Raw genomic sequence first — 16,973 nt, forward strand, 5'->3', positions numbered from 1 at the left:
AAAAAAAAAAAAAAAAAAAAAAAAAAACAATGAGAAACACAAGAGATTAATTACAGATTACCTAAAATACTCATATGAAAAATTTCTTTTGAGGAGGAATAAATTGTCAAGTTGTTAAATGTACATATTTACTCTGATTTGTAGTTTTAAGTTTCTAACATGTTTCCATCTCAGAGAATTTCGCAAATCCTGTCCCATCCAAGTTACAAGCAAAATCATACTTCAGAAAAGAGATACACTTTCACAGTCTAAGAAATTATAAAAGGTCTGTACCCCCAATTCCAATGTCATCGGCGGGGGGGAGGGGGCATTCCCTGCACAAACACCAAGCAATTCTAAGACCCTCGCTGGATGTTTACACAACTCAACTCAATCGTGACACTATCTTCCTGGAGACGGCATCAGACCCCACAGGTCACGGGCTCAGTCCTACAGGACGACATCCCCTACTGCCTATGCACAGGCCAGTTCCAAGTGCAGGCTGTCGCCTGTGCTTCTGACCAAAGGGCTACAGATTGGAGGTTCCGACAAGTCCCACTCAGGTTCAATTAGTTTGCTAGAGTGCCTCAGAGAAATCAGAGAAACATTTTACCTACTGTATTACCAGTTTCTTACAAAAGGATGTAAGGCGGGAACGGCCAAATGGAAGCCGTGCATAGGGCACGGTATGGGGAAAGGACACAAGATACTCTTCCCAAATCTCCACGTGTTCACCAACCAGGAAGCTCTCTGAACCCGGTCCTCTGGGGGTTTGATGGAGGCCTCATTACTCGGGCCTGACTGATCAGCTCATGAGCCGCTGAGGACTGAAGTCAATCTCCAGCTCTTCCCGGCTTCCCTTAAGTCAGTGGGTGGGAGGAAAGTTCCAACCCCTAACTACAGGGTTGCTCCACTGGCAACCAGCCCCCTGTGAGCAGGTGCTTTGCCAAGGTCACCTCATTAAAGTAACAAAAGACACCTTGTGAGAGCTCTCACCACTTAGGACATTCCCGAGGACCTCTGTGCCAAGAAGGGGGTTGAAGACCAAATGCATATTTCTTCTTATAAATCGCAGGATCCCAGAAATCTTCCTTGAAATTTCTCTCCCTTTGTTTATACACTACTATATGGATAGCATACTTTTAGACTGATGGTACCATCGCAAAGTGAACTAGAAATTAATGTGAACAGAATGTTATTTCCTCATTATAATGTGCAAGGGAAATTACAAATACCATAGGTTAGCAAAAGGGTTCTCAGCAGAAGTGACTTTTGCCCCACAGAGAGTATGATAAAGGCAAGGCCTGGAGACATTTTTTGGTCCTTACAACCGGGAGGGGAGCGCTCCTGGCATCTAGTGAGTGGGAAGAACCCAGGGATGCTGCTACAGATCCCACAGTGCACAGGACAGCCTCATGGCAATGAAGAATTTAACCAAAAATGTCAAAAGAGTGTCAGAGTCCAAAGACTCTGGATTAGAGCAATATATTGATTAATTAGCCAGAAAAGCACAAATGTGAAAGGGAGATAAGCTTCCATCACTCTCTGGAGAAGTCCAGAATCCTCTGTAGGAGACAGACATCGAAACAACAAAACCACGATGTCGTAAGCACTGTCACAGACATGTACAAATCCCGCGAGAACAACTGGTAGCGCATATTCAAAACACGTCTCGACAGTGTCCAGCAGTGTGTCATACGACAGGGACAAAGAGAAGGCAGTCACGGCTCTGCTGCCACTCTGCCTGCCTTTCAGGAGCACTAAAACGTAAATAACCGTATCAGTTAATAAACACAGGAGAGACACGAGCTCATGTGAAGTTGTCAGAGAAGGCGCTCAGAAGATGTGACAGCTGTCTTAAATTAAGAAAGGCAGGAGTGGAGAGGACCGTTTGAATGTCAGTGTCTTTTCAGCCATAAAGAACCAAGTGTGCAAAACCAGAGTAGTCAGAGCACAGTCTGGACAGCTTCAATTCATTTGGTTTATTTGGCAAAAACCCTCTACATATGCCTGTTGAGGAATGTGGGAACTGACCTTCTGGAAACAACCATAAAACTGGACAGAATATATGTAACAGCAGACAATGGCCAACAGCTAGCACAGGGCTGTACGCCCTGACAGAGCACACAAATGAGGTGAGCCCAGAGATGGCCGATAATGCACGGCTGGGGGTAGGTTCAAGTCCACAGTGCAAGGAGGGGTGACCCAAAGGTCGTCCTGCAGCTTTTCTGAGTCGAGGAGAAAGAGATCAAAGTTTGAGGAGGCTGAAACGAGTAGGTCTTGTGGACAGAAAATCAGGAAGGATGGAACTAGGCAAAGAGAAACCCAGAGAGCTGTGAGGGACCCCTCAAGTTTTGGGCTGCATACTGCTTTCTTTTAACATTCTTTTTTTTTTTTTTTTATCTTCTTTTCCATGATGGTTTATCCCAGGACACTGAACAGAGTTCCCTGTGCTCTACAGTAGGACCTTGTTTTTTACCCATCCTACATGTAAAAGCTCACATCTGCTAACCCCAAACTCCCACTCTACCCCTCTCCCAACCCCCTCCCCCTTGGCAACCACAAGTCTGTTCTCTATGTCCATTAAGTCTGTTTCTTGAACATGCATGAGGTGAAAGCACACGAGACCGGGGAAGGAACAGACAGAAAGCACTAGAGCAAAGCAATTCCTGGAGTTCTAAGGAGGCTACTAACTCACATTCTAACCTCAGAGCAGAAAGGATACATAATACACAGGGCATCCGATAGAGTCCTCAGAAAAATATCACTATAGTAATGGGGACAAATTAGCCCTAGACTAAAGGCTGCTCTGAATCTGCCCTAAGAAAGTTTAAAAGCAAGTCTCTACAAAAGCAAACTGATCTCAAGTAACTACATGCCAGAACAATCGAATGCTTTTTACAAAATACAGCAAAATTCAGAACACAAAAATCTGACATCCAATCAAAAATCATCAGGCATGGGCTTCCCTGGTGGCGCAGTGGTTGAGAGTCCGCCTGCCGATGCAGGGGACACGGGTTCGTGCCCCGGTCCGGGAAGATCCCACATGCCGCGGAGCGGCTGGGCCCGTGAGCCATGGCCGCTGAGCCTGCGTGTCCGGAGCCTGTGCTCCGCAACGGGAGAGGCCACAACAGTGAGAGGCCCGCATAACGCAAGGAAAAAAAAAAAAAATCATCAGGCATGGGCTTCCCTGGTGGCGCAGTGCTTGAGAGTCCGCCTGCCGATGCAGGAGACGCGGGTTCGTGCCCCGTTTCGGGAAGATCCCACATGCCGCGGAGCGGCTGGGCCCGTGAGCCATGGCCGCTGAGCCTGCGTGTCCGGAGCCTGTGCTCCGCAACGGGAGAGGCCACAACAGTGAGAGGCCCGCATAACGCAAGGAAAAAAAAAAAAAATCATCAGGCATGGGCTTCCCTGGTGGCGCAGTGCTTGAGAGTCCGCCTGCCGATGCAGGAGACGCGGGTTCGTGCCCCGTTTCGGGAAGATCCCACATGCCGCGGAGCGGCTGGGCCCGTGAGCCATGGCCGCTGAGCCTGCGTGTCCGGAGCCTGTGCTCCGCAACGGGAGAGGCCACAACAGTGAGAGGCCCGCATAACGCAAGGAAAAAAAAAAAAAATCATCAGGCATGGGCTTCCCTGGTGGCGCAGTGCTTGAGAGTCCGCCTGCCGATGCAGGAGACGCGGGTTCGTGCCCCGTTTCGGGAAGATCCCACATGCCGCGGAGCGGCTGGGCCCGTGAGCCATGGCCGCTGAGCCTGCGTGTCCGGAGCCTGTGCTCCGCAACGGGAGAGGCCACAACAGTGAGAGGCCCGCATAACGCAAGGAAAAAAAAAAAAAATCATCAGGCATGGGCTTCCCTGGTGGCGCAGTGCTTGAGAGTCCGCCTGCCGATGCAGGAGACGCGGGTTCGTGCCCCGTTTCGGGAAGATCCCACATGCCGCGGAGCGGCTGGGCCCGTGAGCCATGGCCGCTGAGCCTGCGTGTCCGGAGCCTGTGCTCCGCAACGGGAGAGGCCACAACAGTGAGAGGCCCGCATAACGCAAGGAAAAAAAAAAAAAATCATCAGGCATGGGCTTCCCTGGTGGCGCAGTGCTTGAGAGTCCGCCTGCCGATGCAGGAGACGCGGGTTCGTGCCCCGTTTCGGGAAGATCCCACATGCCGCGGAGCGGCTGGGCCCGTGAGCCATGGCCGCTGAGCCTGCGTGTCCGGAGCCTGTGCTCCGCAACGGGAGAGGCCACAACAGTGGGAGGCCCACATACAGGAAAAAAAAAAAAAAATCATCAGGCATGCTGGACTTCCCTGGTGGCTCAGTGGTTAAGAATCCACCTGCCAAGGCAGGCGACACTGATTCGATCCCTGGTCCAGGAAGAGCCCACATGCCGCGGAGCAACTAAGCCCATGCACCACAACCACTGAAACCGCATGGCACAATTACTGAAGCCCACGTGCCTAGAGCCCGTGGTCCACAATAAGAGAAGTCACGGCAATGAGAAGCCCGCGCACAGCAACGAAGAGTAGCCCCTGCTCGCTGCAACTAGAGAAAGCTTGTGCGCAGCAATGAAGACCCAATGCAGCCAAAAATTAATTATTTAAAAAGAAAGTACTTAAAAAAAAAATCATCAGGCATGCAAAGAAGCAGGAAACCATGACACACAACCAAAAGGGAAATAGAGAATCTAAAGAAACAGAGCCAGAAACAACACAGGTGATGTAATTAGCAGGAAAGGACATTTATCGATAAAAGGTTATTATAAATATGCTCTATATGCCCAGGAATATAGAAGAAAACACGGACACAGAGAGGAGAGGCACAGAAGATGCAGGAAAGACCTTCATGGAACTTCCAGAAGTAAAGATGAAGAGACAAAAACATGCCAGAGAGGATTAAAAAGTGTCAGACACTGCAGAAGAAAAGATCACTTGTTGGGAACTTGAAGACACAATGATAAAAACCATCAAAATGGAGCAGACATTGGGGGAAAAAATGAGCAAAATAACATGATCAGAGACTGACTGACCCAGGAGACCAGATAAAGTCTGTCATGTATATTTAGGGTCCAGAAGACAGGACACAGAGGATGGGGCAGAAAAAAATTGGCCCATGTGTTTAAAATTTGATTAAAATTATAAGCCCACAATCAGAAGAAACTTAGTGACCCCCAACAGAAGACACATAAAGGCCACCCCATCAAGGTATCCATAATCATATTAAAACTAGACATAGAAAGAAACACTTAAAAGCAGACAGAGGGCTTCCCTGGTGGCGCAGTGCTTGAGAGTCCGCCTGCCGACGCAGGAGACGCGGGTTCGTGCCCCGTTTCGGGAAGATCCCACATGCCGCAGAGCGGCTGGGCCCGTGAGCCATGGCCACTGAGCCTGCGCGTCCGGAGCCTGTGCTCCGCAAATGGGAGAGGCCACAACAGTGAGAGGCCCGCATAACGCAAGGAAAAAAAAAAAAAAAAAAAAAAGCAGACAGAGATATAAAAAGATTCTTTATAAACAGTTGAAAAAAAAAGAACGTCGGAGATTTTTCAGAAAATATACAAAAGAAAATGAAAAGATTTTTAAACAACTAATTTTTTAAAACTTGCTAACTGGAAATTCTGTACCCAGTGAAATACCTTTCGTTTGGGGACAGAGACAAACTGACAATCATAATTCTGCGTTGTTTTTTTTTTTGTTTTTTGTGGGGTTTTTTTTTGCGGTACGCGGGCCTCTCACTGTTGTGGCCTCTCCCGTTGCGGAGCACAGGCTCCGGACGCGCAGGCTCAGCAGCCATAGCTCACGTTCCCCAGCCGCTCCGCGGCACGTGGAATCTTCCCGGACCGGGACACGAACCCGTGTCCCCTGCATCGGCAGGCGGACTCTCAACCATTGCGCCACCCAGGGAAGCCCTAATTCTGCGTTTTGAATGATAAAAGTGTGAGGGATTGATTTCTTTATTTACGTATGTATGTATGTATGGCTGCATCGGGTCTTTGTTGCTGTGCGTAGGCTTTCTCTAGTTGCAGCGAGCGGGGGCTACTCTCCGTTGCGGTGCGTGGGCTTCTCACTGCCGTGGCTTCTCTTGTTGTGCAGCACGGGCTCTCGGCACGTGGACTCAGTAGTTGTGGCTCGTGGGCTTAGTTGCTCCACGGCATGTGGGATCTTCCTAAGCACGCACCACCAGGGAAGCCCTTCCACTTTCAAAAACCGTTTGCATCTGTTTATTTTCAATCATTATCAGCCATTGCACATTTTCTCTCTACAGAATACCACAGAAGAAATCACAAGATTTCATCAGTAGGCACCTCAAAGTGAGAGCTTATAGGGAACCCCACTATCAAAGAAGGGGCATCCACACACTTACTAGTCCTTCACCAGCAGCATCTGAACTGCTGGAGAAACGGAGACTCTCGTGCCGAGAGCCCATGCCTGCTAAGACACAATCTGCACTTTAGCAAGACTCCAGGTGATGTGTGTGAAGGACCAAGCCTGGGAAGCGCTGCTCTGGCCCCGGGGAGCTGCAGCTGGCATCTGCAGAAGCTGAGTCTCTCCATCTCTGCACTGAAACTTGATTCAAGCCTAGTTTCTGACTCCAGAAATCTGGGCTTTTCCCCCGACGAATCTCCCACTTCACACTCCCGATGACAGTCATTTCCCCTCGGCTTATAAATGTATTCAAAGTCTTCGCAAGGTAAAAACACAAAAACCATTTCCCCAAAATCAAAGCCCCTGACCCAGCCACTTGTCTCTCCTTTCCCACGCAGGTGGTCTTAGGAAGGAACTTCAGCTTGTGGACAGAGTCGTGTGCATCTGTTGTACATTTCCTCCTGTACATTTACTGTTGGAGTGGGACCTTTTAAGGCTGTCCTCTATTGACCTGTCATAGAATTCCAAAGTGGCGACCTGGCCCTCCGCCATCATAATAAAAAGAGCTACTACTTATCCAATGTCTGTTATGTTCAGACGCTGTTTAAGTGCTTTACATACATCTTTGATTTTTTACTTAAATTAGATGCTTTTGTAATTTCTATGATATTCCCCTAACTCCTTGTATAGCTACCTGGCTAGTCCCTCTTTTGAGACAGGATAGGTCTTTAAATCATTCAAAAGAGCCTCCAGTCTCAGCCTCTTATAAATTTTCAAAACTCATCAATTCTCCTCAAAAGAGTCTCATGGTATACTCCCCAGCAACACAGAAACATTCAATGAAAATTGAGCCTCACTGTTTAAAAAAATGAAAAGAAAGAAAAGGCTGCATTCCACGGAGAACACGTTCCAGCCAGTGAGTAATTTACTGAACGACCATAAACCGTCATTCAATATTCTTGATATCCTCATTTTCCAGGACTGTGAAATTTGATCTAATAAGGACAGCTTCCTTTATAAGATGACGGGAAAGGAGATCTCATAACGATTATAAAAATCTTCAGCCTTCCTTGAAACGTTTCGATTCCATTACTCCCACCCTCACTAAAGTGGAAAAGAAAACTTCGACCAAATCTGCACCTTGACCAAGGATCACAATCCAGACTGTATCATTAATACTTTTCTTTACTCTAAAAATATAAAAGGTAAATGTTTATCATTTGTGAAAAATAAAAGCTTATTCATTACAGTGATAAAAGCTAACGCTTTGGGGGAAATGTGCTGCGTGCTGGTCACCCCAGGCTCCAGCACTCTCAGCTAGCCACCCCATTTCACGGAGAAAAGTGAAGCGTTGAGAAGGACACTTCCACAAATCCCCTTTCACACCCGCCTATACCCCGGAAGCTGGCCCGTGTGCTCTCATTCGCTACCTCGTCCCGTGACAAGGAGGCACGGTCCTTTACTCCCACGTCAAACCTTCCTCACACGGTGCAGGGGACGCCACTGGCGCTTCAGGTCACGTGCTTCTGCAGCTCTCCCCTCTCCTCTAGCATCAAACACCCTCTCTCTTCAGGACAGTTCCCATCCGCTCAGACTACGGGATGATTCCTTCACCCCAAACACGATGTAATGTGGGGTTACCCTGCTCAGCCCTTCACCCACAACCTTCCACAGCAATCCGTTCTCTCTGAAATGTTCTTATACCCCCTCCTCTCTCCGTCTCTCCCTGCCACTCCACTGGAACACATCAATCAGGCTTTCTGTGCAGCCACCCGCTAGCTCTGCTCTTGTTAAGGTCGACCATGACCTGTGCATCACGGTCTCCAGTGACCAGTTTTCAGACCTCCACAGTCCTGCAGATGCAACTGACCACCTCTTCCTTCTTGAAAAGCTGTTGCCCTCGCGTGGACCTCCTCCCATCTTATCAGCCCCCCCTTAGTCCACCAGCAGGACTGATTTAGGACATAAGCCATGAAGCTCTTGTCATTCTACCCCTTCATGCAGCTTCACGACTTTAAATACCATCTATCAACCATGACATTTGTATGTCCAGCCCGATCTCTCAACTCCAGACTCATGTACCTATGTGCCCATGACACATCTCGAGTGGAGGTCTAATTTACGTCTCAGACGCAGCATGCTCAACACCAAGCCTCTGGCCATCCTTTCTCCCCCACCACCGCGCACAAAACCTGTGCCTCTCACATACCCCACACGTCAGTATCTGCTCAAGGTCATGCCAGCTCCCGCCCCCAGCTGTTCATGACAAAGACCCCGCCATTACCATCAACCCTTCATTCCCCCGATTCGTCCCACGCAACGTGTCATCTGATTCTGTCAGCTCTACCTTCAGAATATGTGCTGCCCACTTCTGCCCACCTCCACCACTGCCACCCTGGACTAACACACCAACATCTCTCTTCTGCTCAAGCCCTCATACTGTACAAGTAAAAAGAACCTGTGCTTCATACCCACCAGTCATACACCTCAAGAGCCATCCCGGTGCTGCCCCCCCCGCCCTGCAAATATGAACAATTCCCCTAAAGGAGGACTCAGGAGCCGTACTATAATATAACTTTCTCAGGGAAAATATTCCAACAGAGCAAACCTTTTTAATAAAAATTGAGTCCCTTTTGTATACTGGACCTTAATTTAATGGACTCCGAATGATTCACTAATTGACTTTTCAAAAGACTAGAGGTGACTGTATCATGAATCCCACGGCGGGCACCCAAAGCCAGCTTTATTTTATTACGTTCTGGTATATCCCCAACCCCCAGGAAAGAAAAGACATGCCTACGTTCAAAAAACAGCACCAAGGTCCGTCTCCACTTGTCCCTTCACAAGGATACTGTAATCAGGTCAGCTGTTGTTCCGGTACACTAAAGCAAAAGACTGCTAACTTGTATTAAATTCCACGTGCTCGTCCTTCCTCCGGCATGCAAACATCTGGGGCAGATTACATCCTTTTCCTGTTTAGCTCTCATCAGCTTCTTTCAGTACCTTTAACTCTTGTAGAGACATTCCCAGACAGGTGATGGCTCTGCCTGAGTTCCTGAAGTGATGCGTTTACTCAATACCCGAGATTTGAAGACATAACACTGGGTTGTGGAGCAGCGGAGGCAGGACAAGTTTTGACAGCAAGAAGAGCAGTGTGATACATCTGACACCTTAGTTTCAAGGTGTCTTTCCAGTCACGTTGGAACATCCCACGGCCAAAGAGACCCTGTAGTAAGTAGTAAGGAGCCGTGTTCTTCCTTCAATTCCTTGAAGTACCTTTAACTAACTATGATTCTGCATCATCAAAGCTTCCTTCTCATTTGAGAGTAAGCCTGTTCACACACAAATGGTTGGACCAACAATTTTACATAAGAGATAGGCTCATTCATGGAGCAGGGGTAGACAGAGGTGTCTGGGATGGAGGACAGTGGGAAAGAAACGTTAACTAGAAGGCACACCCGCTCGATTTTAGATCTTACTCCTCTGCCTCTGAACCACGTCATCTTGGGCCGATAAAACATTTTCTCCTTGTGTGCTGGTTTCACTGCCCTTGAAGTTCGCCTAGTAAAATTCAGACCTAACTTCTAAGAATTGCTAAGAAATCAAATGGAGTAATATGGGAAAGTATTTTGAAAATCAAAAAGCACAAAGAAATGAATCAATAATGCCATCTGTGGCAGAGTGAAAACCTCTGTTTTATTCCTAATTTCATCCTGACCAGGACTGGATCGATGAGAATCCAGGCTGATCGAATGACAAGCTCAGTATCAACAATGGATGCTTCCCTCACTGACTGACCCCTGACGCAGGTGAGGTCTCAGCTTTCCATGACCCTTAGTGCACATTTCATACGGCCAAGGTTGACATCTCAGCTGACATCCTACTAGGGTGGGGATATTATGAAGTCAAACACATCAGAATTAAAGATGGGAGGTGTTTCATCAGCAAGAAGGCCATTCATAAACGACGATGTATCAGGAGTCATCAAAACTAAGAGAACAGGGGCCTTCTCTGATGGCACAGTGGTTAAGAATCCGCCTGCCAGCGCAGGGGACACAGGTTCGAGCCCTGGTCCGGGAAGATTCCACCTACCGTGGAGCAACTAAGCCTGTGTGCCACAACTACTGAGCCTGCGCTCTAGAGCTTGTGAGCCACAACTACTTAGCCTACGTTCTAGAGCCTGTGAGCCACAATTACTGAAGCCCGTGCGCCTAGAGCCCGTGTCCCACAACAAGAGAAGCCACCGCAATGAGAAGCCCGCGCACCGCAACAAACAGTAGCCCCCGCTCGCCGCAACTAGAGAAAGCCCGCGCACAGCAACGAAGACCCAACAAAGACAAAAATAAATAAATAAATAAATTTATCTTTTAAAAAAAGAACGAAACTAAGACAACAACAGCTGTAACACACGTGACTATTTTATATACCGCTAACAAGGAAAAAGGACACGTTCATTTATAATTCAAGATTACATCGGTTGTAAGAAAAATACATTTAAACATGGGAAAACATGCATTTTATGACTAGTACGAAAAACTGTAATAGTTTATCATGTTTCTTAAGGTTTTATAAAAGTAAGAGGAAGGGGCTAATGGTTAGTTAATAAACTAAAGCAATGAAGCCCAATCTATCTATGTCTCTGTCATGGAAAATAACACGTTTCATAAAAGGATACATGAGAAATCATCCCTTATGAATCAGAGAAATCATCCCTTATGATTCAGATCTAGGCTTGAGAGACATCCATAGCCTTGGGCTGTCATTTATACCAAACATTAAAAGGTGAACAGAGTGTCCTAATACTCTGTGTACCAGAACTGCCTCTTTTTTCTGTAAGCTACACCAGGATCCCAAAGGGTTCTTGAGACAAGATGTTTATCTTAATTTGCCCCCAAAGATTCATACTGGAGACATTCCCAATGAATGCTGATGGTGACTTTTGTCAGAGTTCATACGTTATCCAAAAGCAGAAAACATATTCTGGAGTGAACCCCTATGATGAGTTAATAAATGTGAAAAATTTTTTGAAAAAAAGATTCCCGTTCTAATATACTTAACTATGTCATGTAAAAAAATAACATTGTTAACTCTGCCATCAGCCTGAAAAAGTAGCACAAGTAGAACTGTATAGATAGTCATATGAGAAGTTAAAGAGATCAATACATGAGGAGGCCATGAATGAATTCTAGGTATGTTATTATTAACGTGCCCCTGAAAATCTTTTCCACATTTTAGTCATGAAGCAGAACTTCATGACTAAAATTACCAAGAAAATACCTTATGTTTAGAAATTGGTGCTGGTAATACAGACTAAGAAATCATGACAATCTGAATGGTTAGGTAGGTTGTGTGATATCATTATGACTGTGGTTCTTCTTAGAGCAGGAGTTGGAACACGCTTTCTGGAAAGGGCCAGACTTCCTGTAAAGTTTCCACTTTGTGGACCATATGATATATTACCAACTACCCAACTCTGCTGTTGTAACACAAAAGCAGCCATACATGATATATTAAAAAGAAAAAACTGGTTTGGCCAAGTTCCAATAAAACTTTACTTACAAAAACAAGAGGCAGACCAGGTTTGCTCTGTGGGGTGTGGTTTGCAAGCTCATGCCTTAGAAGATAAAGCTCAGACCATCTTGCAAATATACACATTGGGCCAAATATATCTAACAGTCTAGTTGTTTCTGTTGGATCAGAATAAAACCTGGAGTGCTTCTGGGTCTGAACTCTTACAAAGGGAAAGCTTAGGTTCCGGACAATATGGAACTTGTATGCATTCTTAATACATAATGTGATAACCAGGGGCATGGACGGGTCTGTCTCAATGAATGACTAGCCTTAAAAATACTGAAACAGGGATGAGTCTCTTCAGGATTCAGTCTTTTAAGCATAATAGTCAGACATTTAGGGCAAAATAAAACAGAAGCAAAAAACCGCAGAGAGAGATAAGAACAATCCAAGTGGCTAAAATTGAACATTAAGGCTCTGAGTTATTGGACCAATGGGCTGAGGTCTCTCCACAAAGTCCCTCACATTAACTGGCCTCTGTTTTCCCCACCTTTCAAGTTTCAATTAACCTTTCTGCCACGGCAGATCACAATTTGTAAACACGAGTCCCATTTTAATAAACCGATGTGATTCAGAAGTCCTCACAGTTATTTCAGACAGAACGGCAATTACAGAAGCCCACTATCACATCTGGAATTTCAGGGAGAAAGGTTTCAATTATATCTCCCTTCTCAGGGATCAGATGTAAAACTAACAACACAGAGTCAGTGATATTAAGGGATAATGTGTTTACCAAGCGAACAGCAGGGCACATCTTGCTCCTCTAGATTCTACAGCAGCATATATATGTACAGTTTGTGTACAGAATACAAAATAAAGTAGGAGTGCACTTTATAAAATGTAGGAGACATTCTAAGGGATGGCCTTACTGCCCTTGTCTTTGCACAGATTCATCAGTTTTGTTTATTGCTTGTTTGTTTCCATTTCTGATCAATCTTCTCTGTTCTATGTCTCAAGGGACCTGAATCCCTCCACAGCCTAAAATGGGCCCCACAGAGTCATGACCTGCGCTGGTGCAATCACCTCCGTGTGTGTGTGTGGGGGGGGGTTATGTGTGTGTGGTGTGCATGTGTGTGTGTGGTGTGTGTGTGTGGTATGTGTGTGTGTGGTGTGTGTGTGGGGGGGGTATGTGTGTGTGAGGTATGTGTGTGTGTGTGGTGTGTGTGTGTGGTATGTGTGTGTGGTGTGTGGTGTGTGTGTGTGTGTGGTGTGTGTGTGTGGTGTGTGTGTGGGGGTATGTGTGTGGGGGGGTATGTGTGCGTGTGGTGTGTGTGTGTGGTGTGTGTGGGGTGTGTGTGTGTGTGGTTTGTGTGTGTGTGAGGTATGTGTGTGGTGTGTGTGTGTGGTATGTGTGTGTGGTGTGTGTGTGGTGTGTGTGTGGTGTGTGTGGTGTGTGTGTGGTATGTGTGTGTGTGTCTGTGTGTCTGTGTGTGTGGTATGTGTGTGTGTGTGGTATGTGTGTGTGTGTGGTGTGTGTGTGTGGTATGTGTGTGTGTGGTGTGTGTGTCTGGTGTGTGTATGTGTGGTGTGTGTGGTATATGTGTGTGTGTGTGTGTGTGTGTGTGTGTGTGTGTGTGTGTGTGCTTCTAACCAATAGAATATGGCCACGGTGAAGAACTATCACCCCTGAGATTATGTGGTGTTATATAAAATTCCATCTCAGCAGACTGGAAATCAGGATTCTGGCCTTAAAGAAGTATATAGCTGTTTTGTGACCTGCCAATGAAAGGGGCCACGCGGGGAGGGACCACAGGCAACTTCTAGGAGCTAAGAGTGCACTCTAGCCAAAAGTCATCAAGGAAACAGGAACGCAGTCCTACAACTGCAAGGAAATGAATTCTGCCGACAACTGCAATGAGCTTAGAAGCAGATTCTCCTACAGTCGAGCCCCCAGATGAGAATGCAGCCCAGCCAACACCTTGATTACAGACTTGACAGACCCTGGGCAGAGAATGCAGTTAAGCTGTGCCCAAACTCCTGACCCAAAGAAACTGTGTGCTGTGTTCAGCCACTAAGTTTGGGGGTAATTTTTTTATGCAGGAAGAGGTAAGTAATATAAAGAAACATTCATGTGAATGGCAGGTAAGCATGTTTCCTGGGAAAGTTTGGATTGGATCCCTAAAGAAGCCTGAAGAGATTCTGGAAAACCTGAAGTATAATATGTCAGCTCCCTTGAGGGAGGGCAGAAGCCATGATTTATGCTCCTCTGCGTCATCTCCAACGTCCAGAAAAGGACAAGATACAAAAAGACATAGGAGAGCTCTTCTATCGATTTGACACTAAATCATTAGCTTAGCTGTGTGTGTCAGTAGCAGAGCAAGTGGCTATGTAACTTCAAATATCTGCCAGTCCTATGTATTATCGGAAGCATTTTAAAGTTCACTACTACAAAATGCTTCCAAAGACTTCACTTATGGTAAAATCCTCAGCCCCCAGGTACTTCTGGCAACAGATGTCATTATGTAAGAGTTTGCAAATCACCCATCTTCCAGCCAGTCACAAACTGCTGAGTAGAAACTTTTGGAGCAAAATAAAAACTGAGATTAGGAAGATCACGTATTGATTACGTTAGCAGCTGAGAAACACTTCCATTCTAGTTTTCCAAAACAACACTAAACACTTTTCTAAAATAACCCTGTAACACAGTGAGCCCCTGTAACCGTCCAAGGGGAATCCAGCCACAGCAGCTCATGGACATGGGGAGAGGGGTCAGAGATGGAGCTGAGAGGCAGTCTTGCCACCTGCAGTGGGTGAGCCATGTGACTTGATAATTTCCAGCTTCCCAGGCCTCCAAGCTTCCACACACAGCTCTGTGGACTTACAGTGTGCCCTGCTTATCTCCGTGGTTATCAGGAAGGTGAGACAGTATCAGGACTGAGGCTTTATTTCACTCACCTTAAAACTGACGGAGCTCAGGCTTCCTTGGTGGCTCAGTGGTTAAGAATCTGCCTGCCAATGCAGGGGACACAGGTTCGAGCCCTGGTCCGGGAGGATCCCACGTGCTGTGGAGCAACTAAGCCCGTGCGCCACAACTACTGAGCCCACGAGCCACAACTACTGAGCCCATGCGCCACAACTACTGAAGCCCACGCACCCAGAGCCCGTGCTCCACCACAAGAGGAGTCACGGCAGTGAGAAGCCCGCTCGCCGCAACTAGAGAAAGCCCGCTCACCGCAACTAGAGAAAGCTCGCGCGCAGCAATGAAGACCCAACACGGCCAAAAATAAATAAATTAATTAAAAACAAACAAACAAACAACTGATGGCGCTGTTATGACCCCAGGTCCACAGGCATGTTTGCAGAACGGAATCTGTGTGCCCTCCAAGGTGAAACGCAGGCAACAGGACCACCTTGGCAGCTCCCGCACGGGGGCGGAACCAGACCACTGTGTCTGTTTGGAGAAGCTCGGAAGTGCCCTATCAGCGCCCCATTCCACTCAAAAAAGCCTTGCAGCGTCGTTTCCCTCTGATGCCGCACGGGCATGTCTTCTGGCGTTCCCTCGCCACCAACCTCCACGGTGTTGCTTTGGTCCCCAGAGTGGACTCTTCCAACTCTTGTGCTCACGGCCCTTGTGGGCTTTCCGACCGCTCTTACTCTGAGCGGCCACCGTGCCGTCAGCCTGGCTGCTTCACAGCAGGTCCCTGGGTCCCTGGTTTGCCCTGGAAGAGACAGTGCAGCAAAGCAGCCCTTCCCTTCTTCAGCACAACTGATGATTTTAGACAGTGGTTGTCTGGGACAGCAACGCTCTATCATCTGCCTGAGAGCACGGGGAAAGTAAGGTGCCTTCCATACGGGAAACCGTGGGCAAGCCTCAGCCCAGAGTATGGGCTGCCCGGAGGGTGAACAGCCAGGTGAAAATCTCAGAGAAACCCCGCCACCAATAAAAGGGGGGCTTCCTCCAAAAGCATGAGAATCATCATGCCGAGAATCACCCACAGAAGAGCCATAATGTGAGGTGGGAGGAGGGCAGCAGCTTGAACCCTTCATTGGTGATAAAAAAAAAGTTTTACTGTGTGATTAACTAATAATGGAAGCAGTGGGTGGCTAGGTTTTAAGAAGTCTCGAGAATTTTTTTAATGTGAATTTACACACACATGCACACACACACACCTGAAGGAAAGTGAACTTCCCCAGCCACAGAACATGACGCCCTCCCATGCCAAGGACCCACTGGCATGTGGTCAGCCTGCAACTGCGTCCCGAGTGTCCGTGGCTGTGTACGGGGCCTCTTACCTCACAGAAGCTCTGGCACTGCTGCTTCCGCAGGTCCCAGGACACCTTGCAGGGCTCCAGGCACTAGGAGAGATGAACAGTGAAAACCAATCAGTAAACACGGGAAAGAAACAAAGCCCAAAAGGAAAGAACCCGCCTGTGCACACTCCTGACTTCTCAGGGCCTACTTTTCCTAGTGACTTTAGGAAATCCAATTAATCAGCAGCTCATCTTCACTGTGTGTATCATAGGAATCCAAGCCAAGAGCATCACGACCGAGCAGGGAAAGAAAGACATACGTTTCCACACAAATCGAAAAAGGAAAGCTGCACAGTCTGGAGGCGACACGTAGGAAAAGCAGTTATATTCACTGTCAGGCACAGCAGTTTGGATATTTATTTTTATTCAGTAAAAACTATTTTCTAAAGGTTGTTGTTACAGATGAATTTTTTTCTCAACCTTAACAATAACTTGCTTTTAAATTGACAACAGAGGGCTATATTTTGAATATTCTTCTGTAAGTGACTGAATAATTGCATTAAATATATGTATATGTATATATATATGTTTACATATATCACACCCATTATTGTTAGCTTATATGTTTATCTCAGTGAATCCAGCAGCATTCACATTTATCCAGTTTAATTACTCTATTAAAATGTATTGAGTGGGCTTCCCTGGTGGCGCAGTGGTTGAGAGTCCTCCTGCCGATGCAGGGGACACTGGTTCGTGCCCCGGTCTGGGAAGATCCCACATGCCGCGGAGCGGCTGGGCCCGTGAGCCATGGCCGCTGAGCCTGCGCGTCCGGAGGCTGTGCTCCGCAACGGGAGAGGCCACAACAGTGAGAGGCCCGCGTACCGC

General features: G+C 47.1%; 1 protein-coding gene across 1 annotated transcript in view; it reads right to left on the reverse strand.

Moving 5' to 3' along the window:
• The window catches only part of ANOS1 (anosmin 1), a 203,025-nt gene that overhangs the window by 72,198 nt on the left and 113,854 nt on the right, over positions 1-16,973 (reverse strand). The window contains exon 3 of the mRNA XM_007449895.1: positions 16,131-16,193. Coding sequence (XP_007449957.1) covers positions 16,131-16,193 — 63 coding nt within the window. The remainder of the gene's footprint in view (positions 1-16,130; positions 16,194-16,973) is intronic.

Source organism: Lipotes vexillifer, unplaced genomic scaffold, assembly GCF_000442215.2.
Source record: "Lipotes vexillifer unplaced genomic scaffold, Lipotes_vexillifer_v1.1 scaffold14, whole genome shotgun sequence".
Classification (NCBI taxonomy): domain Eukaryota; kingdom Metazoa; phylum Chordata; class Mammalia; order Artiodactyla; family Lipotidae; genus Lipotes; species Lipotes vexillifer.